Source organism: Oncorhynchus clarkii, unplaced genomic scaffold (assembly GCF_045791955.1).
Source record: "Oncorhynchus clarkii lewisi isolate Uvic-CL-2024 unplaced genomic scaffold, UVic_Ocla_1.0 unplaced_contig_707_pilon_pilon, whole genome shotgun sequence".
In the NCBI taxonomy this organism is placed as follows: Eukaryota; Metazoa; Chordata; class Actinopteri; order Salmoniformes; family Salmonidae; genus Oncorhynchus; species Oncorhynchus clarkii.
In genome coordinates this window covers 70,272-92,700 of record NW_027260892.1, presented here as the reverse complement: position 1 = coordinate 92,700, position 22,429 = coordinate 70,272, and the positions used below count along the sequence as shown (strand labels likewise).

The 22,429-nt window shown below is 43.9% G+C and overlaps 1 protein-coding gene across 1 annotated transcript; it reads left to right on the top strand.

The window, feature by feature from the left end:
- Nucleotides 1–8,044: 8,044 nt before the first annotated feature.
- Nucleotides 8,045–21,811, top strand: LOC139402141 (sodium/myo-inositol cotransporter 2-like). The gene is made up of 16 exons (XM_071146222.1): nucleotides 8,045–8,103; nucleotides 8,212–8,386; nucleotides 9,383–9,454; nucleotides 9,767–9,871; nucleotides 10,269–10,328; nucleotides 11,178–11,282; nucleotides 11,454–11,559; nucleotides 12,098–12,178; nucleotides 13,646–13,851; nucleotides 14,140–14,275; nucleotides 14,407–14,514; nucleotides 18,012–18,162; nucleotides 18,259–18,427; nucleotides 20,579–20,794; nucleotides 21,037–21,208; nucleotides 21,505–21,811. The coding sequence occupies exons 1-16, from the start codon at nucleotides 8,060–8,062 to the stop codon at nucleotides 21,726–21,728; spliced, it is 2,130 nt and encodes a 709-aa protein (XP_071002323.1). The 5' UTR covers nucleotides 8,045–8,059; the 3' UTR covers nucleotides 21,729–21,811.
- Nucleotides 21,812–22,429: the final 618 nt, after the last annotated feature.

Sequence of the window (22,429 nt, the reverse complement as noted above, 5' to 3'; positions counted from 1 at the left end):
AAAGAAAGGAATGTTATGAAAACACATTTGTGCTGTTAACATTCTGTTCCTCTCCGTCTCTGATTGTGTTGATACTGACCTGCTGTAAACGGGCAGTGTTCTATTATGAACAGTAGGAGGATTTGTTACGTTTTCATGATCATTTCTGCATACTGCACCTTCACTTTAACCTCTAGGATTCAATGAGGGGACACACTAATTTCTTGAAGCACATTACTTAAAGGGATAGTTCACACAAATGTAAACATTTTTGGTTTCCTTACCCTGTAAGCAGTCTATGGCCAAGGTACGACGGCAATCCAAGCTTTGGTTACGTTTCCCTGGCACTGTTCCCTGGCACTGTTCCCTGGCACTGTTCCCTGGCACACATTCTAATGTTTTAGCATTTGTGGCTCAAATCCCATTCAAGTCATGCGACCGATATTAGCATTTTTCATGCATCATGTCCAAATATCCAAGTATCTTAAATTGATTGTGAAGCTCAACAAAGTCACTTATACAGTAGATGATATGAACATGATGCGTGAAAATTATAACATCAGTCCTGTGACTTGAATGGGATTTGTGCCACAAATGCTAAAATGTTAGTAGTGTCATGGAAACTAAACTAAAGCATGGATTGCTGTCATACCTTGCCCATAGACTGCTTGTAGGGTAAGGAAACCAATATGTCATTTTGTAATATGGCTGAACTATCCCTTAAACAGTAACTCTATGGACTTTAATGTCAGAGGATGTTAATACTTAACTTCATCAAACCTTGTTTTAACATATCTTTGTCATCTGATACGGACTACTTATGGACTGATTGTGTAACTGACACATGGATGTTTTCAACCCAAACATGGAGGACATTTTACACATTCAATTAAAGCTACACTCCAGCTTTTCAGACATTCGTTACATGAGAGAAATAGGACATTCTTTAGAATACAACTAATGTGGATCATTTTAAATGAATAAGATAAGGCAGATGTAAGAAGACGAGCTTATAATGTTATTCAGAACATGTCGATAAGTTATTGCTATCATTTGTTTTCTAACGGTATGATCTTCATTTCTGACTTTGTCGTCTTGGTAGCTATACATATTCTGCAATGCGTTCTGGAAGTTGTTGCTCTCGGATAAGTCTATGTTTTGTATTGTAACAGCCAACGCTGACAAATAAAAAGCCTGGTATAAGAACATTACCCTGAATTACTGTCTTTTTCCTAAATACAGTGATGGGTTCTGATTTCTTGACTGAAATATAATTATTCATGTCACTGAGGGAGAGAGGGTAATGTAAACCGTTTACATTATGTCAGGATATGTCACTGAGGGAGAGAGGGTAATGTATATTGTTTACATTATGTCAGGATATGTCACTGAGGGAGAGAGGGTAATGTATATTGTTTACATTATGTCAGGATATGTCACTGAGGGAGAGAGGGTAATGTATAATGTTTACATTATGTCAGGATATGTCACTGAGGGAGAGAGGGTAATGTATAATGTTTAAATTATGTCCGGATATGTTATTGTTAGACATCAGGGTTTCCAATGGGAGGAGAAGAGACACTGTCTGGTACCAGTCACCATGACAGCTGTGAGTTGGGGAGGAGTGAGCACTTTGGGGCAGAGGTCAGGTCAGATGAAGTGAGGAAGAACAGATATCACTAAGGTTCTGTCTAGCAACAGAGATGCACTGGCTGTTTGGATGTGTAGGAGGAGACTCAGCATAGGAGAAAGGGTTAAATATCAGTGCTTGTGTGAATATGTTTTTGTCTGTGCAGCTGTTCGATCCTTTGGGAAGAATGAACCTGGTTTAAGCTTTCATTGTGTCCATCAAGTTCTTATTCTGATAATTAGAACCCAACAACAGTTTTTAACAACCTGAGATATGCAAGTGATTTAGTAGTGGAAATGTCTGTGTGATCAATCTGTGAGATTGTTGTCTCTTTTGCATTGATAAGAGTGCTATGAAAAATTGATAAGAGTGCTATGAGGAATTGATAAGAGTGCTATGAGGAATTGTGAGCAAAAGGCTAGTACTGTAGAGTCTGAAGAGCTGTGGTCAGTGTAGTGACAGATCTAACTAAACTTATACTGTCACGCACACACACACACGCACACACACACACACACACACACACACACACACATACACACACACACACACACACACACACACACACACACACACACACACACACACACACACACACACACACACACACACACACACACACACACACTCTTACTTCACTGGTAATAAAACGTTAACATTTTAACCAGCTAGTGTTGTCTTATATAAGTAGGCAGTGGAGTTTGATCCCCTGGTCAGAAAGGAGACCAACATACACCATGAGAACTGCTATAGGACCGGCCAACTGGAATTAAACCCTGAGTCTGACTACAAGCTGACAGGTAAGTACTGTAGGGTCCAGTACACTTAAATGCAAGGTGACTATTGTCCTTGAGTTAATGTTTGGTGTGAGGATATTATATGAATGGTGTGAGGGAATTAAAACATGGACTGTAGTTAGTTGGTCTTTGGATAACACTTTACACCGTGGAGCTTCTCAGCATACACTGACTATACAAAATATGAACCAAATCTAAATACAAAAATCTCATGTTATTGGTCACATACACATGGTTAGCAGATGTTAATGGTCACATACACATGGTTAGCAGATGTTAATGGTCACATACACATGGTTAGCAGATGTTAATGGTCACATACACATGGTTAGCAGATGTTAATGGTCACATACACATGGTTAGCAGATGTTAATGGTCACATACACATGGTTAGCAGATGTTAATGGTCACATACACATGGTTAGCAGATGTTAATGGTCACATACACATGGTTAGCAGATGTTAATGGTCACATACACATGGTTAGCAGATGTTAATGGTCACATACACATGGTTAGCAGATGTTATTGGTTAGCAGATGTTAATGGTCACATACACATGGTTAGCAGATGTTAATGGTCACATACACATGGTTAGCAGATGTTAATGGTCACATACACATGGTTAGCAGATGTTATTGGTTAGCAGATGTTAATGGTCACATACACATGGTTAGCAGATGTTAATGGTCACATACACATGGTTAGCAGATGTTAATGGTCACATACACATGGTTAGCAGATGTTAATGGTCACATACACATGGTTAGCAGATGTTAATGGTCACATACACATGGTTAGCAGATGTTATGGTCACATACACATGGTTAGCAGATGTTATTGGTTAGCAGATGTTAATGGTCACATACACATGGTTAGCAGATGTTAATGTTAGCAGATGTTAATGGTCACATACACATGGTTAGCAGATGTTAATGGTCACATACACATTGTTAGCAGATGTTAATGGTCACATACACATGGTTAGCAGATGTTAATGGTCACATACACATGGTTAGCAGATGTTAATGGTCACATACACATGGTTAGCAGATGTTAATGGTCACATACACATGGTTAGCAGATGTTAATGGTCACATACACATGGTTAGCAGATGTTAATGGTCACATACACATGGTTAGCAGATGTTAATGGTCACATACACATGGTTAGCAGATGTTATGTTAATGGTCACATACACATGGTTAGCAGATGTTAATGGTCACATACACATGGTTAGCAGATGTTAAGCAGATGTTAATGGTCACATACACATGGTTAGCAGATGTTAATGGTCACATACACATGGTTAGCAGATGTTAATGGTCACATACACATGGTTAGCAGATGTTAATGGTCACATACACATGGTTAGCAGATGTTAATGGTCACATACACATGGTTAGCAGATGTTAATGGTCACATACACATGGTTAGCAGATGTTAATGGTCACATACACATGGTTAGCAGATGTTATTGGTTAGCAGATGTTAATGGTCACATACACATGGTTAGCAGATGTTAATGGTCACATACACATGGTTAGCAGATGTTAATGGTCACATACACATGGTTAGCAGATGTTATTGGTTAGCAGATGTTAATGGTCACATACACATGGTTAGCAGATGTTAATGGTCACATACACATGGTTAGCAGATGTTAATGGTCACATACACATGGTTAGCAGATGTTAATGGTCACATACACATGGTTAGCAGATGTTAATGGTCACATACACATGGTTAGCAGATGTTATTGGTTAGCAGATGTTAATGGTCACATACACATGGTTAGCAGATGTTAATGGTCACATACACATTGTTAGCAGATGTTAATGGTCACATACACATGGTTAGCAGATGTTAATGGTCACATACACATGGTTAGCAGATGTTAATGGTCACATACACATGGTTAGCAGATGTTAATGGTCACATACACATGGTTAGCAGATGTTAATGGTCACATACACATGGTTAGCAGATGTTAATGGTCACATACACATGGTTAGCAGATGTTAATGGTCACATACACATGGTTAGCAGATGTTAATGTTAATGGTCACATACACATGGTTAGCAGATGTTAATGGTCACATACACATGGTTAGCAGATGTTAATGGTCACATACACATGGTTAGCAGATGTTAATGGTCACATACACATGGTTAGCAGATGTTAATGGTCACATACACATGGTTAGCAGATGTTAATGGTCACATACACATGGTTAGCAGATGTTATTGGTTAGCAGATGTCACATACACATGGTTAGCAGATGTTAATGGTCACATACACATGGTTAGCAGATGTTAATGGTCACATACACATGGTTAGCAGATGTTATTGGTTAGCAGATGTTATTGGTCACATACACATGGTTAGCAGATGTTAATGGTCACATACACATGGTTAGCAGATGTTAATGGTCACATACACATGGTTAGCAAATGTTAATGGTCACATACACATGGTTAGCAGATGTTAATGGTCACATACACATGGTTAGCAGATGTTAATGGTCACATACACATGGTTAGCAGATGTTAATGGTCACATACACATGGTTAGCAGATGTTAATGGTCACATACACATGGTTAGCAGATGTTAATGAGTGTAGCAAAATGCTTGTGCTTCTAGTTCCGACAGTGCAATAATATCTAACAAGCAATCTAACTGTTCCCCAACAACTACCTAATATACACAAATCTAAAAGGGGTGAATGAGAATATGACCATATAAATATATGGATGAGCGATGGCTAAGCGGCATAGGCAAGGTGCAATAGATGGTATAAAATACAGTATATACATATGAGTAATGTAGGATATGTAAACATGATTAATGTGGCATTATTTAAAGGGGCATTGTTTAAAGTGACTAGTGATCCATTTGTTCATGTGGCCAGGGATCGGGTCTCCATGTAGGCAGCAGCCTCTCTGAGTCAGTGTTTGCTGTTTAACAGTCTGATGGCCTTGAGCTAGAAGCTGTTCTTCAGTCTCTCGGTCCCAGCTTTGATGCACCTGTACTGACCTGCTCTTTCCATGACATAGACTGACCAGGTGAATCCAGATGAAAGATATGATCCCTTATTGATGTCACTTGTTAAATACACTTCAATCAATGTAGATGAAGGGGAGGAGAGGTTAAATAAGGATTCAAGCCTTGGGACAACTGAGACATGGATTGTGTATGTCTGTCACTCAGAGGGTGAATGGGCAAGACAAAATATTGAAGTGCCATTGAACAGGATATGGTAATAGGTGCCAGGCACACCGGTTTGTGTCAAGAACTGCAACACTGCTGGGTTTCTCACATTCAACAGTTTCCCGTGTGTATCAAGAATGGTCCACCACCATAAGGACATCCAGACAACTTGAAACAACTGTGGGAAGCATTGGAGTCAACATGGGCCAGCATCCCTGTGGAACGCTTTCAACACCGTGTAGAGTCCACGCCCCGACAAATTGAGACTATGAATGAGGATAATGTATAAAATCCGGTCAGGGTCCAGTGAGTATAGCGTAAAATCTGGATAATGTATAAACTCCGATCAGGGTCCAGTGAGTATAGCGTAAAACCTGGATAATGTATAAACTCCAGTAAGGGTCCAGTGAGTATAGCGTAAAACCTGTATATGTATAAACTCCAATCAGGGTCCAGTGAGTATAGCGTAAAACCTGGATAATGTATAAACTCCAGTAAGGGTCCAGTGAGTATAGCGTCAAACCTGTATATGTATAAACTCCGGTCAGGGTCCAGTGAGTATAGCGTAAAATCTGGATAATGTATAAACTCCGATCAGGGTCCAGTGAGTATAGCGTAAAACCTGGATAATGTATAAACTCCAGTAAGGGTCCAGTGAGTATAGCGTAAAACCTGTATATGTATAAACTCCGGTCAGGGTCCAGTGAGTATAGCGTAAAATCTGGATAATGTATAAACTCTGGTCAGGGTCCAGTGAGTATAGCGTAAAATCTGGATAATGTATAAACTCCAATCAGGGTCCAGTGAGTATAGCGTAAAACCTGGATAATGTATAAACTCCGGTCAGGGTCCAGTGAGTATAGCGTAAAATCTGGATAATGTATAAACTCCGGTCAGGGTCCAGTGAGTATAGCGTAAAACCTGGATAATGTATAAACTCCAGTGTGGGAAGCATTGGAGTCAACATGGGCCAGCATCCCTGTGGAACGCTTTCAACACCTTGTAGAGTCCATGGTCCAGTGAGTATAGCGTAAAACCTGTATATGTATAAACTCCGGTCAGGATCCAGTGAGTATAGCGTAAAACCTAGATAATGTATAAACTCCGGTCAGGGTCCAGTGAGTATAGCGTAAAACCTGGATAATGTATAAACTCCGGTCAGGGTCCAGTGAGTATAGCGTAAAACCTGTATATGTATGTGTACAATGCTTTCGGAAAGTATTCAGACCCCTTGACTTACTCTAAAATGTTTTTTCTCACCAATGTACACACAATACCCCATAATGACAAAGCAAAAAAAGGTTTTACTTTTTTTTTGCAACATAAAATAAACTGAAATATTACATTTACATAAGTATTCAGACCCTTTACACAGTATTTTGTTGAAGCACTTTTGGCAGCGATTACAGCAACGAGTCTTCTCAGGTATGAAGCTACAATCTTCGTACACCTGTATTTGGGCAGTTCCTCCCAATCCTCTCACGCTTTATCAGATTGGATGGGGAGTGTCCCTGCACAGCTATTTTCAGGTCTCCCCAGAGATGTTTGAACTGATTCAAGTCCAAGCTCTGGCTGGGCCACTCAAGGACATTCAGAAACTTGTCCTGTAGCCAGTCCTGTGTTGTCTTGGCTGTGTGCTTAGGGTTGTCCTGTTGGAAGGTGAACCTTTACCCCAGGCTGAGGTCCTGAGAGCTCTGGAGCAGGTTTTCATCAAGGATATCTCTATACTTTGCTCCGTTCATCTTTCCCTCGATCCTGACTAGTCTCCCAGTCCCTGCCACTGAAAAACATCACCACAGCATGATGTTGCCATCCCCATGCTTCACCGTAGGGATGGTGCCAGGTTTCATCCAGATGTGACGCTTGGCATTCAGGCCAAAGAGTTCAATCTTGGTTTCATCAGACCAGAGAATCTTGTTTCTCATGGTCTGAGAGTCCTTCAGGTGCCTTTTGGCAAACTCTACTGAGGAGTGGCTTCCGCCTGGCCACTCTACCATAAAGGCCTGATTGGTGGAGTGCTGCAGAGATGGTTGTCCTTTTTGGTGAATCAAGGTGGAAAGCTATGATTCTTGGTCACCTGACCAAGGCCCTTCTCCCCCGATTGCTCAGTTTGACCGGGCGGTCAGCTCTAGGAAGAGTCTTGGTGGTTCCAAACTTCTTTCATTTAAGAATGATGGAGGCCACTGTGTTCTTGGGGACCTTCAATGCTGCAGAAATGTTTTTTTACCCTTCCCCAGATCTGTGCCTCGACACAATCCTGCCTCAGAGCTCTAAGGACAATTCCTTCCACCTTATGGCTTGGTTTTTGCTCTGACATGCACTGTCAACTGTGGGACCTTTTATAGACAGGTGTGTGTCTTTCCAAATCATGTCCAATCAATTGAATTGACCACAGGTGTACTCCAATCAAGTTGTAGAAACATCTCAAAGATGATCGATGGATGCAGGATGCACCTGAGCTCAATTTCGAGTCTCATAGCAAAGGGTCTGTATACTTATGTAAATAAGGTAATTCTGTGAATCTAGTGAATCGAGTGTTTGGAGGCTCTATTGTGATTAGAATCAACAATGACTACATTTCCCTCACCAGCAGAATACGCAATCACTCCCTGAGAATTCCAGTGACCTTTGACCCAAGTATGGCTACCACTCAGGGGACCACCGTGCCCCCCTCCCAATCCCCAGGTTTAGGTGTACCCACCCTGGTCACCATAGACATTGTGGTGCTCGTTGTCTACTTCCTCCTTGTACTGGCTGTGGGCCTCTGGGTAAGTAGGAGCAAATTTGGGAAAAGGCACCCTAATGGCATCCAAAATGAAACCCTATTCCTATGTAGCTGGCCAAAAGTAGTGCACTATATAGGGATTAGGATTCCATTTCTAAATGATTTGATTTATTCCAGACACATCAGTAGCTCTGGTGAGATTGACTGAAACATGTCATGTGCTCTATTGGGATTTGTTTGGTTGTTGCTCTACAGTATATTCTTGCATCTCAATCTCAAAGTAGAGTTGTTCTACTTCAGTACACTTCTTCAGCACTCTCCTTTACTCCTTCAGCACACTAATTCAGCACACTCCTTCAGTACACTAATTCAGCACACTCCTTCAGTACACTAATTCAGCACACTCCTTCAGCACACTAATTCAGTACACTACTTCAGCACACTAATTCAGTACACTACTTCAGTACACTAATTCAGTACACACCTTCAGCACACTAATTCAGCACACTCCTTCAGTACACTAATTCAGCACACTCCTTCAGCACACTAATTCAGTACACTACTTCAGTACACTAATTCAGTACACTCCTTCAGTACACTAATTCAGCACACTCCTTCAGCACACTAATTCAGTACACTACTTCAGCACACTAATTCAGTACACTACTTCAGTACACTAATTCAGTACACACCTTCAGCACACTAACTCAGCACACTCCTTCAGTACACTAATTCAGCACACTCCTTCAGCACACTAATTCAGTACACTACTTCAGTACACTAATTCAGTACACACCTTCAGCACACTAATTCAGCACACTACTTCAGCACACTAATTCAGTACACTCCTTCAGTACACTAATTCAGCACACTCCTTCAGTACACTAATTCAGCACACTCCTTCAGTACACTAATTCAGCACACTCCTTCAGTACACTAATTCAGTACACTCCTTCAGTACACTAATTCAGCACTCTCCTTCAGCACACATTAAAGTCTGAATAGAGAATGTGTGTAACAGTCAGTCCTTCCCTTCCAGTCCATGTGGAAAACCAAGCGGAGCACGGTGGATGGATACTTCCTGGCAGGAAAGAGCATGACCTGGTGGCCGGTGAGTGAAAAGAAACAGAGATGTTGCTATGGAAACGACACACAAATGACATCCACTCAGTATGTTGAATGGATTCCAGATGTTTGATGCCAAGAGGAACCAGTGTTGATTTATTCCTCTTGTTCTGAATAGTCAAGGACCAAACCAGATGGAGAAACAAAGCAGTCCTTGTAATGTTATTGGGGGGGAACTGAGATTTTATATGGGGAGATATGAATACTTTACAATGGGGTTGGCTTAAGGTCAGACATTGTTGTATTGTCACTCACACATTCTCTCTCTCTTTATCTCTCTGACACTCTCTCTCTGCAGGTGGGCACCTCTCTGTTTGCCAGTAATGTGGGTAGCGGCCACTTCATGGGCCTGGCAGGCTCAGGAGCTGCAGCGGGCATCAGTGCTGTGGCATATGAGTGGAACGTAAGACTATACATTTGGACATTATAATTAATTATAAACTGGATGTGCATCTCTATTACAGATGCAGGATCTTAATTTGCTCACCCTGTTGCTGGAGAACGTTCCTGCAATGCAGGCAATTTAGGTTTAAAAGGCTTCTGAAGTTTGGAATTTCCACTTAGAAATTTCAGACTTGATTTTTCCATCACGACAAATGTATCAACCTCTACATAAATGTTTATTAATTACATACAATCCACACAATAATTCACATTTCCTGTTGCTACAGGAATAATTAAGACCCTACATCTGCACATGATTTTTGATAGGGCATATGGTTTAATGCAAACTTAAAAATATTACTTTTTTCATACTAAGCTTTGCATAAATCACAAGTATCGATGTCTCTGGTTGGCAGGGGATGCTGATGGTGCTGCTCTTGGGTTGGCTTTTCCTGCCCATCTATATCGCTTCCGGGGTGAGAGGTCAACACACACCTTTCTATCAGTCCACTGTCTGTACTGCTGAAATATCACAAACCCACAAGTAGGCCTACTGAAATTATATGCAACATCGAGCCAAGTATTTCAGCGCTCAAATTACACCATTACAGGTGAGAAGATTTTATTGAATATTCCTCTCTGTTTAATGAGACACGACACTTTCCTCTCTGTGTACTGAGACACAACACTTCCCTCTCTGTGTACTGAGACACAACACTTCCCTCTCTGTGTACTCACACAACACTTCCCTCTCTGTGTACTGAGACACAACACTTCCCTCTCTGTTTACTGAGACACAACACTTCCCTCTCTGTGTACTGAGACACAACACTTTCCTCTCTGTGTACTGAGACACAACACTTCCCTCTCTGTGTACTGACACAACACTCCCCTCTCTGTGTACTGACACAACAATTTCCTCTCTTGTGTACTGAGACACAACACTTTCCTCTCTGTGTACTGACACAACACTTCCCTCTCTGTGTACTGAGACACAACACTTCCCTCTCTGTGTACTGACACAACACTTCCCTCTCTGTGTACTGAGACACAACACTTTCCTCTCTGTGTACTGAGACACAACACTTCCCTCTCTGTTTACTGAGACACAACACTTCCCTCTCTGTGTACTGAGACAACACTTCCCTCTCTGTGTACTGAGACACAACACTTCCCTCTCTGTGTACTGAGACACAACACTTCCCTCTCTGTGTACTGAGACACAACACTTCCCTCTCTGTGTACTGAGATACTTTAGATCACAGTGGTGATAACTTGTTCAATCATTCATGTTCTGTCTGTTTCCCTGTATCCCTAACATGCAGGTGACAACCATGCCTGAATACTTGCAGAAGCGATTCGGGGGGAAGCGAATACAATTATTCATAGCTATTTTGTATTTATTCATTTACATCTTCACAAAGATATCGGTAAGTAAAGTCAAAACACTTCTATGTATCTCATCAGCTATTTACTTTCTCAATACAACATTGTTTTGGACGTGAATCTATTGAATGAATTGAGACCGCTTGCTCCGCTGCTGTGTGTGCATCATGCGTGCATGCGTGCGTGTGTGCGTGTGTGTGTGTGTGTGTGTGCAGGTGGATATGTATGCTGGGGCAGTGTTTATTCAACAGGCCCTGCAATGGAACATCTATGTAGCTGTGGTGGTGCTTCTGCTCATCACTGCTCTCTACACTGTAACAGGTACCCTGCTATTCTCTCTCTCTGTCTCTCTCTCTCACTGTCTCTCACTCTGTCTCTCTCTCTCTCTCTCTCTTTCTCTCTCAATTCAATTCAATTCAATTCAAGGGGCTTTATTGGCATGGGAAACATGTGTTAACATTGCCAAAGCAAGTGAGGTAGATAATATACAAAAGTGAAATAAACAATACAAATTAACAGTAAACATTACACATACAGAAGTTTCAAAACGATAAAGACATTACAAATGTCATATTATATACATATATATACAGTGTTGTAACAATGTACAAATAGTTAAAGTCTCTCTCTCTGTCTCTCTCACTCACTCTCTCACTCTTTCTCTCTCTCTCTGTCTCTCTCTCTCTCACTCTGTCTCTCTCTGTGTCTCTCTTTCTGTCTCTCTATCTCACTCTCTCACTCATTTTCTCTCTCTATGTCCCTTTCTCTCTTTCACTCTCTTCCAAAACAATCATATTTTTCTTAAAGTCTACCAGTTCAAACATACAGCCTGGTTCAGTGTTGTGCTGTGTTGTTTCAGGTGGTCTGGCTGCTGTCATGTACACAGACGCTGCCCAGACTGGCATCATGTTGATAGGAGCACTCACCCTCATGGGCTTCAGTAAGTCTCTGCTTTGGTGCTGTGTTGATCGGTGGGTACTGTATACACTGAGTTTACAAAACATTAGGAACACCTCCCTAATATTGAGTTGCCTTAGAACAGCCTCAATTCGTTGGGGTATGGACTCTACAAGGTGTTGAAAGCTTTCCACAGGGATGCTGGCCCATGTTGACTCCAATGCTGCACACAGTTGTGTCAAGTTGTCTGGATGTCCTTTGGGTAGTGGACCATTCTTGATACACACGGGAAACTGTTGAGCGTGAAAAACCCAGCAGCGTTGCAGTTCTTGACACAAAGCAGTGTGCCTGACACCTACTACCATCTACACTGATTGAGGTGGATTTAAGTGCCATCAATAATGGATCATAGCTGTCACGTGGTTAGACTATGTCATGGAAAGAGCAGGTGTCCCTAATGTTTTTTATACTCAGTGTATGATTCAAAGATAAATACTTTGTCTTTAATCAGAAAAACGTTCCAACTAGATTTTAGATTTCCTCAGTTATAGATTTTCATGTTTTTCACTCTCTGTATAGTTTACACTCTGTATAGTACAGTACAGGGCAGTACAGTACAGGGCAGTACAGTACAGGGCAGTACAGTACAGGGCAGTACAGGGCAGTACAGGGCATTACAGTACAGTACAGGGCAGTACAGTACAGTACAGGGCAGTACAGGGCAGTACAGTACAGTACAGGGCAGTACAGTACAGTACAGGGCAGTACAGGGCAGTACAAGGCAGTACAGTACAGGGCAGTACCGGGCATTACAGTACAGTACAGGGCAGTACAGGGCATTACAGTACAGGGCAGTACAGGGCAGTACAGGGCAGTACAGGGCAGTACAGTACAGTACAGGGTAGTACAGGGCATTACAGTACAGTACAGTACAGGGCATTACAGTACAGGGCAGTACAGGGCATTACAGTACAGTACAGGGCAGTACAGTACAGTACAGGGCAGTACAGGGTATTACAGTACAGTACAGGGCATTACAGTACAGTACAGGGCAGTACAGTACAGTACAGTGCAGGGCAGTACAGTACAGTACAGGGCAGTACAGGGCAGTACAGTACAGGGCAGTATTCATTGATTTAAATTATTTTTAAATCTATATTTATATTATATATATATATTTATATTTCTACAGTACATTACAGGGCAGTACAGGGGAGTACAGTACAGGGCAGTACAGTACAGTACAGAGCAGTACAGGGGAGTACAGTACAGGGCAGTACAGTACAGGGGAGTACAGTACAGGGCAGTACAGTACAGGGCAGTACAGTGCAGTACAGTACAGTACAGTACAGTTAAGTACAGTACAGTACAGGGCAGTACAGTACAGGGCAGTATAGGGCAGTACAGTACAGTACAGGGGAGTACAGTACAGTACAGGGCAGTACAGTACAGTACAGGGCAGTGCAGTACAGTTTGCCTAACTGTCTAACTCTGCCCTACTCCTGTGGAGGTTTCGCTGAGGTGGGGGGCTGGAACGCCCTCCTAGAGGGGTATGCTACGGCCATCCCCTCTGTCCGTGTCCCTAACACCACATGTGGCATCCCCCGGGACGACGCCTTCCACCTGTTCCGTGACCCTGTGACCTCTGACCTGCCCTGGCCGGGCATCCTCCTGGGCATGTCCATACCCTCCATGTGGTACTGGTGCTCAGATCAGGTAACAGTGACACTGCTTAGGGACAGTCACTAGATGGCCAAGAGGAGAAGATCTGAGGTATCAGAATTGATACACCTTAAAGGGGAATGGAAACACTAGGCTTTAGAACACCATCTAACTTGAACTGTAAATCACCGTATTGGCATTGTTGCATCACTGACAGGAGAGTTTTGATTCACCTTAATAATAAAACAGATGGATTGGTTAAGTGCTCTATACACTTGGGAGCCACATTCAGCTGCTCTGTCAACAGTTCCAGTCACTGATTCTGTGTTGTGTTGTATCCAGGTGATAGTGCAGCGCTCCCTGTCTGCTAAGAACCTGCTCCATGCTAAAGGAGGCTCCCTGCTGGCTGCCTACCTCAAGATCCTGCCCTTCTTCATGATGGTCCTGCCCGGCATGATCAGCAGAATACTCTACCCAGGTACAATGTCCTAAGTGCAAGGCTTTGGCAGTAACTCTAGAGAGGATACTGTACCTAGGTAAAACCTGCTGATACCACTATCAAACAAAGGAGAGACAGTATATTTACAGCAGCGTTGTTGTTGCGTCTAGACGAGGTGGCGTGTGGTGACCCTGAGGTGTGTACTGAGGTGTGTGGGAACCCAGTGGGCTGTTCAGACATCGCCTACGCCAAACTGGTCATGAAGCTACTGCCCTCAGGTGAGGAACTTTTCTTCTCTCTGTAACATGTTGTATATCTCCATCTGTCTTTGTCACTTCCTGTACACACAAACACCTTGTGGTATCCCAGGAGGTCTACCCCGGGGGATGGTAATAGAGGGGAGGTGGTGAGACGACGTTGGCTCCCTCTGCTGGGGATAAGGGAGCTGTGCACCCCGACACAGACAGCTCAAAGTGGAGGTAATTAGAGGAAAGTGCCAACCAGCCGTGGAGGCCAAATAAAAGGAGCCCGGGGGCACACCGCGGGGGAGAAGGGGGAGAGACCGACACCAAGCCACAGTAGAGAAGAAGGAACAAGCCAAACCGAAGTGATTTTCTTTGTTCTATTTATTTTCTGTCTTAGTAAAGTTGTTTTTGTGGACTAAAGTCTCCCCGTCTCTCTGTCACTCTCTGCACGCTCAACCCAACACCCCGCGGTTTACCTGCTGTGTGTTTCTTCCACTCTCTAGACCTGCTTCTGTGTTTTTTGTATTTTATCCCCCTTTTCATCTTATCCAATTACGATCTTGTCTCATCGCTGCAGCTCCCCTTGGGGCTCCGGAGAGGCGAAGGTCGAGTCATGTGTCCTCCTAAACATGACCCGCCAAACCACGCTTCTTAACACCTGCCAGCTTAACCCAGAAGCCAGCCGCACCAATGTGTCGGAGGAGATACTGTTCAACTGAAGACCGAGGTCAGCCTGCAGGCGCCCGGCCCGCCACAAGGAGTCGCTAGAGCGCGATGAACTAAGTAAAGCCCCCCACCCAAACCCTCCCCGAACGACGCTGGACAATCGTGCACCGCCCTATGGGACTCCCGGTCACGGCCGGTTGTGACACAGCCTGATTAAAAGTTACATTGAGATCTGATTGTAGTCAGATCTTATAAGTGTAAACAAACAATATAAGGACACATGTTAGAGGCAGGTATAAACAGGGCTTCTGTCTCTTTCAAATATACACATATACACTTCATGCGATGCGTACTGCAGAGAACAATGGAAGAGAACAATCAGTGAATTATCACAGTGAATTATCACAGTGAATTATCAGTGAATTATCACAGTGAATTATCAGTGAATTATCACAGTGAATTATCACAGTGAATTATCAGTGAATTATCACAGTGAATTATTGTAATATTTGTTTGTGTCAATTAATCCCATAAGGGATGTGTTGCCAACTGATGATTTGACAGGAAAATAAAATGTAACAATGTCATACACACATGTACATTCTCCCTCTTTCACTCTCTCTCCCATTTTCTCTCTCTCTGTGTACTCTTCATACTCCTGTCTCGCTCTGTACTCTCCATACTTCTGTCTTTCTCTCTGTACTCTCCATACTCCTGTCTCTCTCTGTACTCTCCATACTCCTGTCTCTCTCTGTACTCTCCGTACTTCTGTCTTTCTCTCTGTACTCTCCATACTCCTCTCTCTCTCTCTCTCTCTCTCCCATTTTCTCTTACTGTGTACTCTTCATACTCCTGTCTCGCTCTGTACTCTTCATACTCCTGTCTCGCTCTGTACTCTCCATACTTCTGTCTTTCTCTCTGTACTCTCCATACTCCATACTTCTGTCTTTCTCTCTGTACTCTCCATACTCCTGTCTCTCTCTCTCTCTCTCTCTCTCTCTGTGTACTCTCCATACTCCTGTCTCTCTCTGTACTCTCCATACTCCTCTCTCTCTCTCTCTCTCTCTGTGTACTCTCCATACTCCTGTCTCTCTGTACTCTCCATACTTCTGTCTCTCTCTCTCTCTCTCTCTGTGTACTCTCCATACTCCTGTCTCTCTCTCTGTACTCTCCATACTTCTGTCTCTCTGTACTCTCCATACTCCTCTCTCTCTCTCTCTGTGTACTCTCCATACTACTGTCTCTCTCTCTCTCTGTACTCCCCATACTCCTGTCTCTCTCTGTGTACTCTCCATACTCCTGTCTCTCTCTCCCTCTGTGTAATCTCCATACTCCTGTCTCTCTCCCTCTGTGTACTCTCCATACTCCTGTCTCTCTCTCCCTCTCTCTCTGTGTACTCTCCATACTCCTGTCTCTCTCTGTGTGTACTCTCCATACTCCTGTATCTCTCTCTCCCTCAGTGTACGCCCCATACTCCTGTCTCTCTCCCTCAGTGTAGTCTCCATACTCCTCTCTCTCCCTCTCTCTCTGTGTACTCTCCATACTCCTGTCTCTCTCTGTGTGTACTCTCAATACTCTTGTCTCTCTCTCTCTCTGTACTCTCCATACTCCTGTCTCTCTCTCTCCCTCAGTGTACTCTCCATACTCCTGTCTCTCTCCCTCTGTGTACTCTCCATACTCCTGTCTCTCTCTCTCCCTCAGTGTACTCTCCATACTCCTGTCTCTCTCTGTGTGCACTCTCCATACTCCTGTCTCTCTCTCTCTCTCTCTCTCTCTCTCTGTGTACTCTCCATACTCCTGTTTCTCTTTCTGTGTACTCTCCATACTCCTGTCTCTCTCTTTCTGTGCACTCTCCATACTCCTGTCTCTCTCTCTCTCTCTCTCTCTCTCTCTCTCTCTCTCAGTGTACTCTCCATACTCCTGTCTCTCTCCCTCTGTGTACTCTCCATACTCCTGTCTCTCTCCCTTCGTGTACTCTCCATACTCCTCTCTCTCTCTCCCTCTCTCTCTGTGTACTCTCCATACTCCTGTCTCTCTCTGTGTGTACTCTCCATACTCCTGTCTCTCTCTCTCTGTACTCTCCATACTCCTGTCTCTCTCTGTGTGCACTCTCCATACTCCTGTCTCTCTCTCTCTCTCTCTCTCTCTGTACTCTCCATACTCCTGTCTCTCTCTGTGTGCACTCTCCATACTCCTGTCTCTCTCTGTGTGCACTCTCCATACTCCTGTCTCTCTCCCTCTCTCTCTCTGTACTCTCCATACTCCTGTCTCTCTCTGTGTGCACTCTCCATACTCCTGTCTCTCTCTCTCTCTCTCTCTCTCTGTGTACTCTCCATACTCCTGTTTCTCTTTCTGTGTACTCTCCATACTCCTGTCTCTCTCTTTCTGTGCACTCTCCATACTCCTGTCTCTCTCTCTCTCTCTCTCTCTCTCTCTCTCTCTCTCTCAGTGTACTCTCCATACTCCTGTCTCTCTCCCTCTGTGTACTCTCCATACTCCTGTCTCTCTCCCTCAGTGTACTCTCCATACTCCTCTCTCTCTCTCCCTCTCTCTCTGTGTACTCTCCCTACTCCTGTCTCTCTCTGTGTGTACTCTCCATACTCCTGTCTCTCTCTCTCTCTGTACTCTCCATACTCCTGTCTCTCTCTGTGTGCACTCTCCATACTCCTGTCTCTCTCTCTCTCTCTCTCTGTACTCTCCATACTCCTGTCTCTCTCTGTGTGCACTCTCCATACTCCTGTCTCTCTCTGTGTGCACTCTCCATACTCCTGTCTCTCTCCCTCTCTCTCTGTGTACTCTCCATACTCCTGTCTCTCTCTGTGTGCACTCTCCATACTCCTGTCTCTCTCTCTCTTGCTCTCCAGGTCTGCGTGGTCTGATGATGGCGGTGATGATTGCTGCTCTCATGTCCTCCCTCACCTCCATCTTCAACAGCTCCAGCACCATCTTCACCATGGACCTGTGGAGGCATGTCCGGCCCCGAGCAACCGAGTGGGAACTCATGCTCGTGGGAAGGTATACATACACATGCACTCATACTCATGCATACACATACTCATGCATACACATACTCATGCTCGTGGGAAGGTACACATACACTATCCTCCTCAGGATGTTTGTGCTGGTTCTGGTGGTGGTGTCAGTGCTCTGGATCCCTGTGGTCCAGGCCAGTCAGGGAGGACAGCTGTTCATCTACATCCAGTCCATCAGTACCTATCTCCAGCCCCCTGTTTCCATCGTCTTCCTGACTGGATGCTTCTGGAAGAGGACCAATGAGAAGGTGTGCTTGTGTGTGTGTTGGGGGGGAGAATACAGAGTACAGTATGTGAGGTAGTGAAGGTGTCTGTAGTGAAGGTGTCTGTAGTGAAATGATCTATAGTAAAGGTTTGTAGTGAAGGTGTCTGGTGAAAATGTGTGTAGTGAAGGTATTTGTAGTGGAAGTATGTGCAGTGAAAGTATGTGCAGTGAAGGTATATGCAGTGTGTAGTGAATTTGTGTAGTGAAAGTGTGTGTAGTGAAAATGTGTGTAGTGAAATTATTTGTAGTGGAGGTTTGTATAGTGAAAGTATGTGGAGTGAAGCTGTCTGTAGTGAAGTTTTGTGTAGTGAAATAGTGTGTAGTGAAGGTGTCTGTAGTGAAGTTTTGTGTAGTGAAATTGTGTGTAGTGAACATGTCTGTAGTGAAGGTACAGTACTAGTCAAAGGTTTGGACACAAACTACTCATTCAAGGGGTTTTCTTTCTTTATTTCAATATTGTAGAATGATAGTGAAGACATCAAAACTATGAAATAACACATACGGAATCATGTCGTAACCAAAAAAGTGTCAAACAAATCCAAATCTATTTTATATTTGAGATTCCCACATATGCTAAGCACTTGTTGGCTGCTTGGGTCCAAATCTTCCCAAACAATCTCAATTGGGGTGAGGTCGGGTGATTGTGGAGGCCAGGTCATATGATGCCGCACTCCATCACTCTCCTTCTCGGTCAAATAGCCTTTACAAAGCCGGGAGGTGTGTTGGGTCATTGTCCTGTTGAAAAACAAATTATGGTAGCCATGCTGGTTAAGTGTGCCTTGAATTCTAAATAAATCACTGACAGTGTCACCAGCAAAGCACCCCCACACCATCACACCTCCTCCTCCATGCTTCACAATGGGAACCACACATGCGGAGAGCATCCGTTCACTAATCTGCCTCTCACAAAGACACCAAAAATGGAACCAAAAATCTAACATTTGGACTCAAACCAAAGGACACATTTCCATGGTCGAATGTTTCTTTGCCCAAGCAAGTCTCTTCTTATTATTGGTGTACTTTAGTACTGGTTTCTTTGCAGCAATTCGACCATGAAGGCCTGATTCACACAGTCTCCTCTGAACAGTTGATGTTGAGATCTGTCTGTTATTTGAACTCTGTGAAGCATTTATTTGGGCTGCAATTTCTGAGGCTGGTAACTAATGAACTTATCCTCTGCAGCAGAGTTAATTCTGGGTCTTCCTTTCCTTTGTCGGTCCTCATGAGAGACAGTTTCATCTTAGAGCTGGATGGTTTTTGCGACTGCAGAGTTCCGTATTGACTGACCTTCATGCCTTAATGTAATGATGGACTGTCGTTTCTCTTTGCTTATTTGAGCTGTTCTTGCCATAATATGGACTTGGTCTTTTACCAAATAGGGCTATCTTCTGTATACCAACCCTACCTTGTCACAACACAACTGATTGGCTCAAACGCATTAAGGAAAGAAATTCCACAAATTAACTTAACAAGGCACACCTGTTAATTGAAATGCATTCCAGGTGACTACCTCATGAAGCTGATTGAGAGAATGCCAAGAGTGTGCAAAGCTGTCATCAAGGCAAAGGGTGGCTACTTTGAAGAATCTAAAATATAAAATATATTTTGACTTGTTTAACTTTTTTGGTTACTACACGATTCAATGTGTTATTTCATAGTTTATGTCTTCACTATTATTCTACAATGTAAAAAATAGTACAAAGGAAGAAAAACCCTTGAATGAGTAGGTGTGTCCAAACTTTTGGTACTGTATGTGTAGTGAAGGTGACTGTAGTGAAGGTGTGTCTAGTGAAGGTGTGTCTAGTGAAGGTGTGTGTAGTGAAGGTGTGTGAAGTGAAGGTGTCTAGTGAAGGTGTATGAAGTGAAGGTGTCTGTAGTGAAAGTGTCTGTAGTGAAGGTGTGTGAAGTGAAAGTGTGTGTAGTGAAAGTGTCTGTAGTGAAGGTGTGTGAAGTGAAGGTGTGTGTAGTGAAGGTGTCTGTAGTGAAGGTAAGTGTTTGCATCTGAAAATAGGCTGTACTTGGTTTTTCACCTACAGGAATTAAATGCTACTCAATTTGCAATCAGATTGCAGTAAAAGTCAGATGTATTGAAAGATGATGTAGAGATGAAATGTCCCTCCTTTGTGTTCTGCAGGGGGCTTTCTGGGGCCTGTTCCTGGGCCTACTGGTGGGCGGTGTGAGGATGGCCCTAGACTTTATCTATCCCTCACCACTGTGTTACCAGGAGGACAGCAGGCCTGATGTGGTGAAACATGTCCACTACCTCTACTTCTCCACCATGCTGTCTCTGCTCACCCTGGTGGTGGTGGTGGGAGTCAGCCTGGCCACGGAGAAACCCAGCCCAGAGCAGGTGAGGGGAGGCTGGGGAGTGCTACTAAACCAGAGCTCAAATACAGTATCTTGATAGTGATTGTGATGGCAATTGTGTATTTGAACAAATCAACCTATTGATTTCAACGACACTGTGATAAATTAAGAATTTGCATCTACAGTACTGTCTAAATCAAATATAAACTTGAGATAGACAGTGTAATAAATGTATGGCCTATCACTAACCGTTGCTGTGTCTGTGTTGTTGTTGCTACGGAACAGATCAGCCGCCTCACCTGGTTCACCAGATTTGATAAGGTGGAGAAGAGCAGTGGAGCTTTAGAGACAGTAGAGACTGTGACTAGTGCTACAGAGACCGAGGAGAGTGCAGAGCAGGAGATAGAAGACAGAGAGCAGGAGAAGGCTAACGGAGAGACACACCTTCAGAGGAAAGGTGGGTAGTGTTGTCCCTTTTTAAGTAGCAGTAGGTTAAAACTGGTAAGTTGCTTCAACAATACTAAGGACCATGATTCATACAATACTCACAATCCCAGTGCTTGAAGTGGACTGAAATAGGTGCCAGCACTCATTTTGGGTGCCAGTACTGTTTATATTTAGGTGCAGGAATATTTTTAAAACAGCAATATTCTATAAGATGCCGGTACTCATAACTGAGGCGCCAGTACAGGTGTGTTCCAGTCCAAGTCAAACACTGCTCATACGCATATACCCACACTTCTCTCACCCCAGTCTCCTCAGAAGCCAGTGTGAGGAGCCAGTCCAGGCTGAAGGCCGCCCTCTACTGGCTTTGTGGGATGGAGAGGCAAAAGGAGGGTGACAGCGCCCCACAACCCCCTCTTCTTCTCGACCCCGCTAGCTCTCTGGAAGAGGACCCATGCCTTAGCCAGGTGGTCGACGCCAACCTCATCATCTGCCTCTCCATCGCCGTCTTTATCATTGGCTACTGGGCCTAGTGAGGAATTCTCAACAGCCAATGATATTGGAAGGGACAGGTGGTGCTTGGCCATTGCTGCAGCATCATCGGAGAGCTGCTGAAGTGTCACAGCACAGGCTGTTATTTATTATTGTACAATAGCAATGTATAGGTTTTTTTAACCCCTCCACCCCCCCCTCTTCAGAGGACAAATATCTTCATTTAGTTTTTACAGAATTTTTTGTTACATACACATACATTTTACATTTTATATAAAGCAGTCACAAAACAATAATACATTACCACACACTCTTTAATCTCAGCCACTCTCAGCCCAACCCTCAGCCACTCTCAGCCCAACCCTCAGCCACTCTCAGCCCATCCCACCCCTCAGCCCATCCCAACCCTCAGCCACTCTCAGCCCATCCACCCCTCAGCCCATCCCAACCCTCAGCCACTCTCAGCCCAACCCTCAGCCACTCTCAGCCCCTCTCAGCCCAACCCTCAGCCACTCTCAGCCCAACCCTCAGCCACTCTCAGCCCAACCCTCAGCCACTCTCAGCCCATCCCACCCCTCAGCCCATCCCAACCCTCAGCTACTCTCAGCCCATCCCAACCCTCAGCCCATCCCAACCCTCAGCCCATCCCACCCCTCAGCCCATCCCACCCCTCAGCCCATCCCCACCCTCAGCCACTCTCAGCCCATCCCCACCCTCAGCCACTCTCAGCCCATCCCACCCC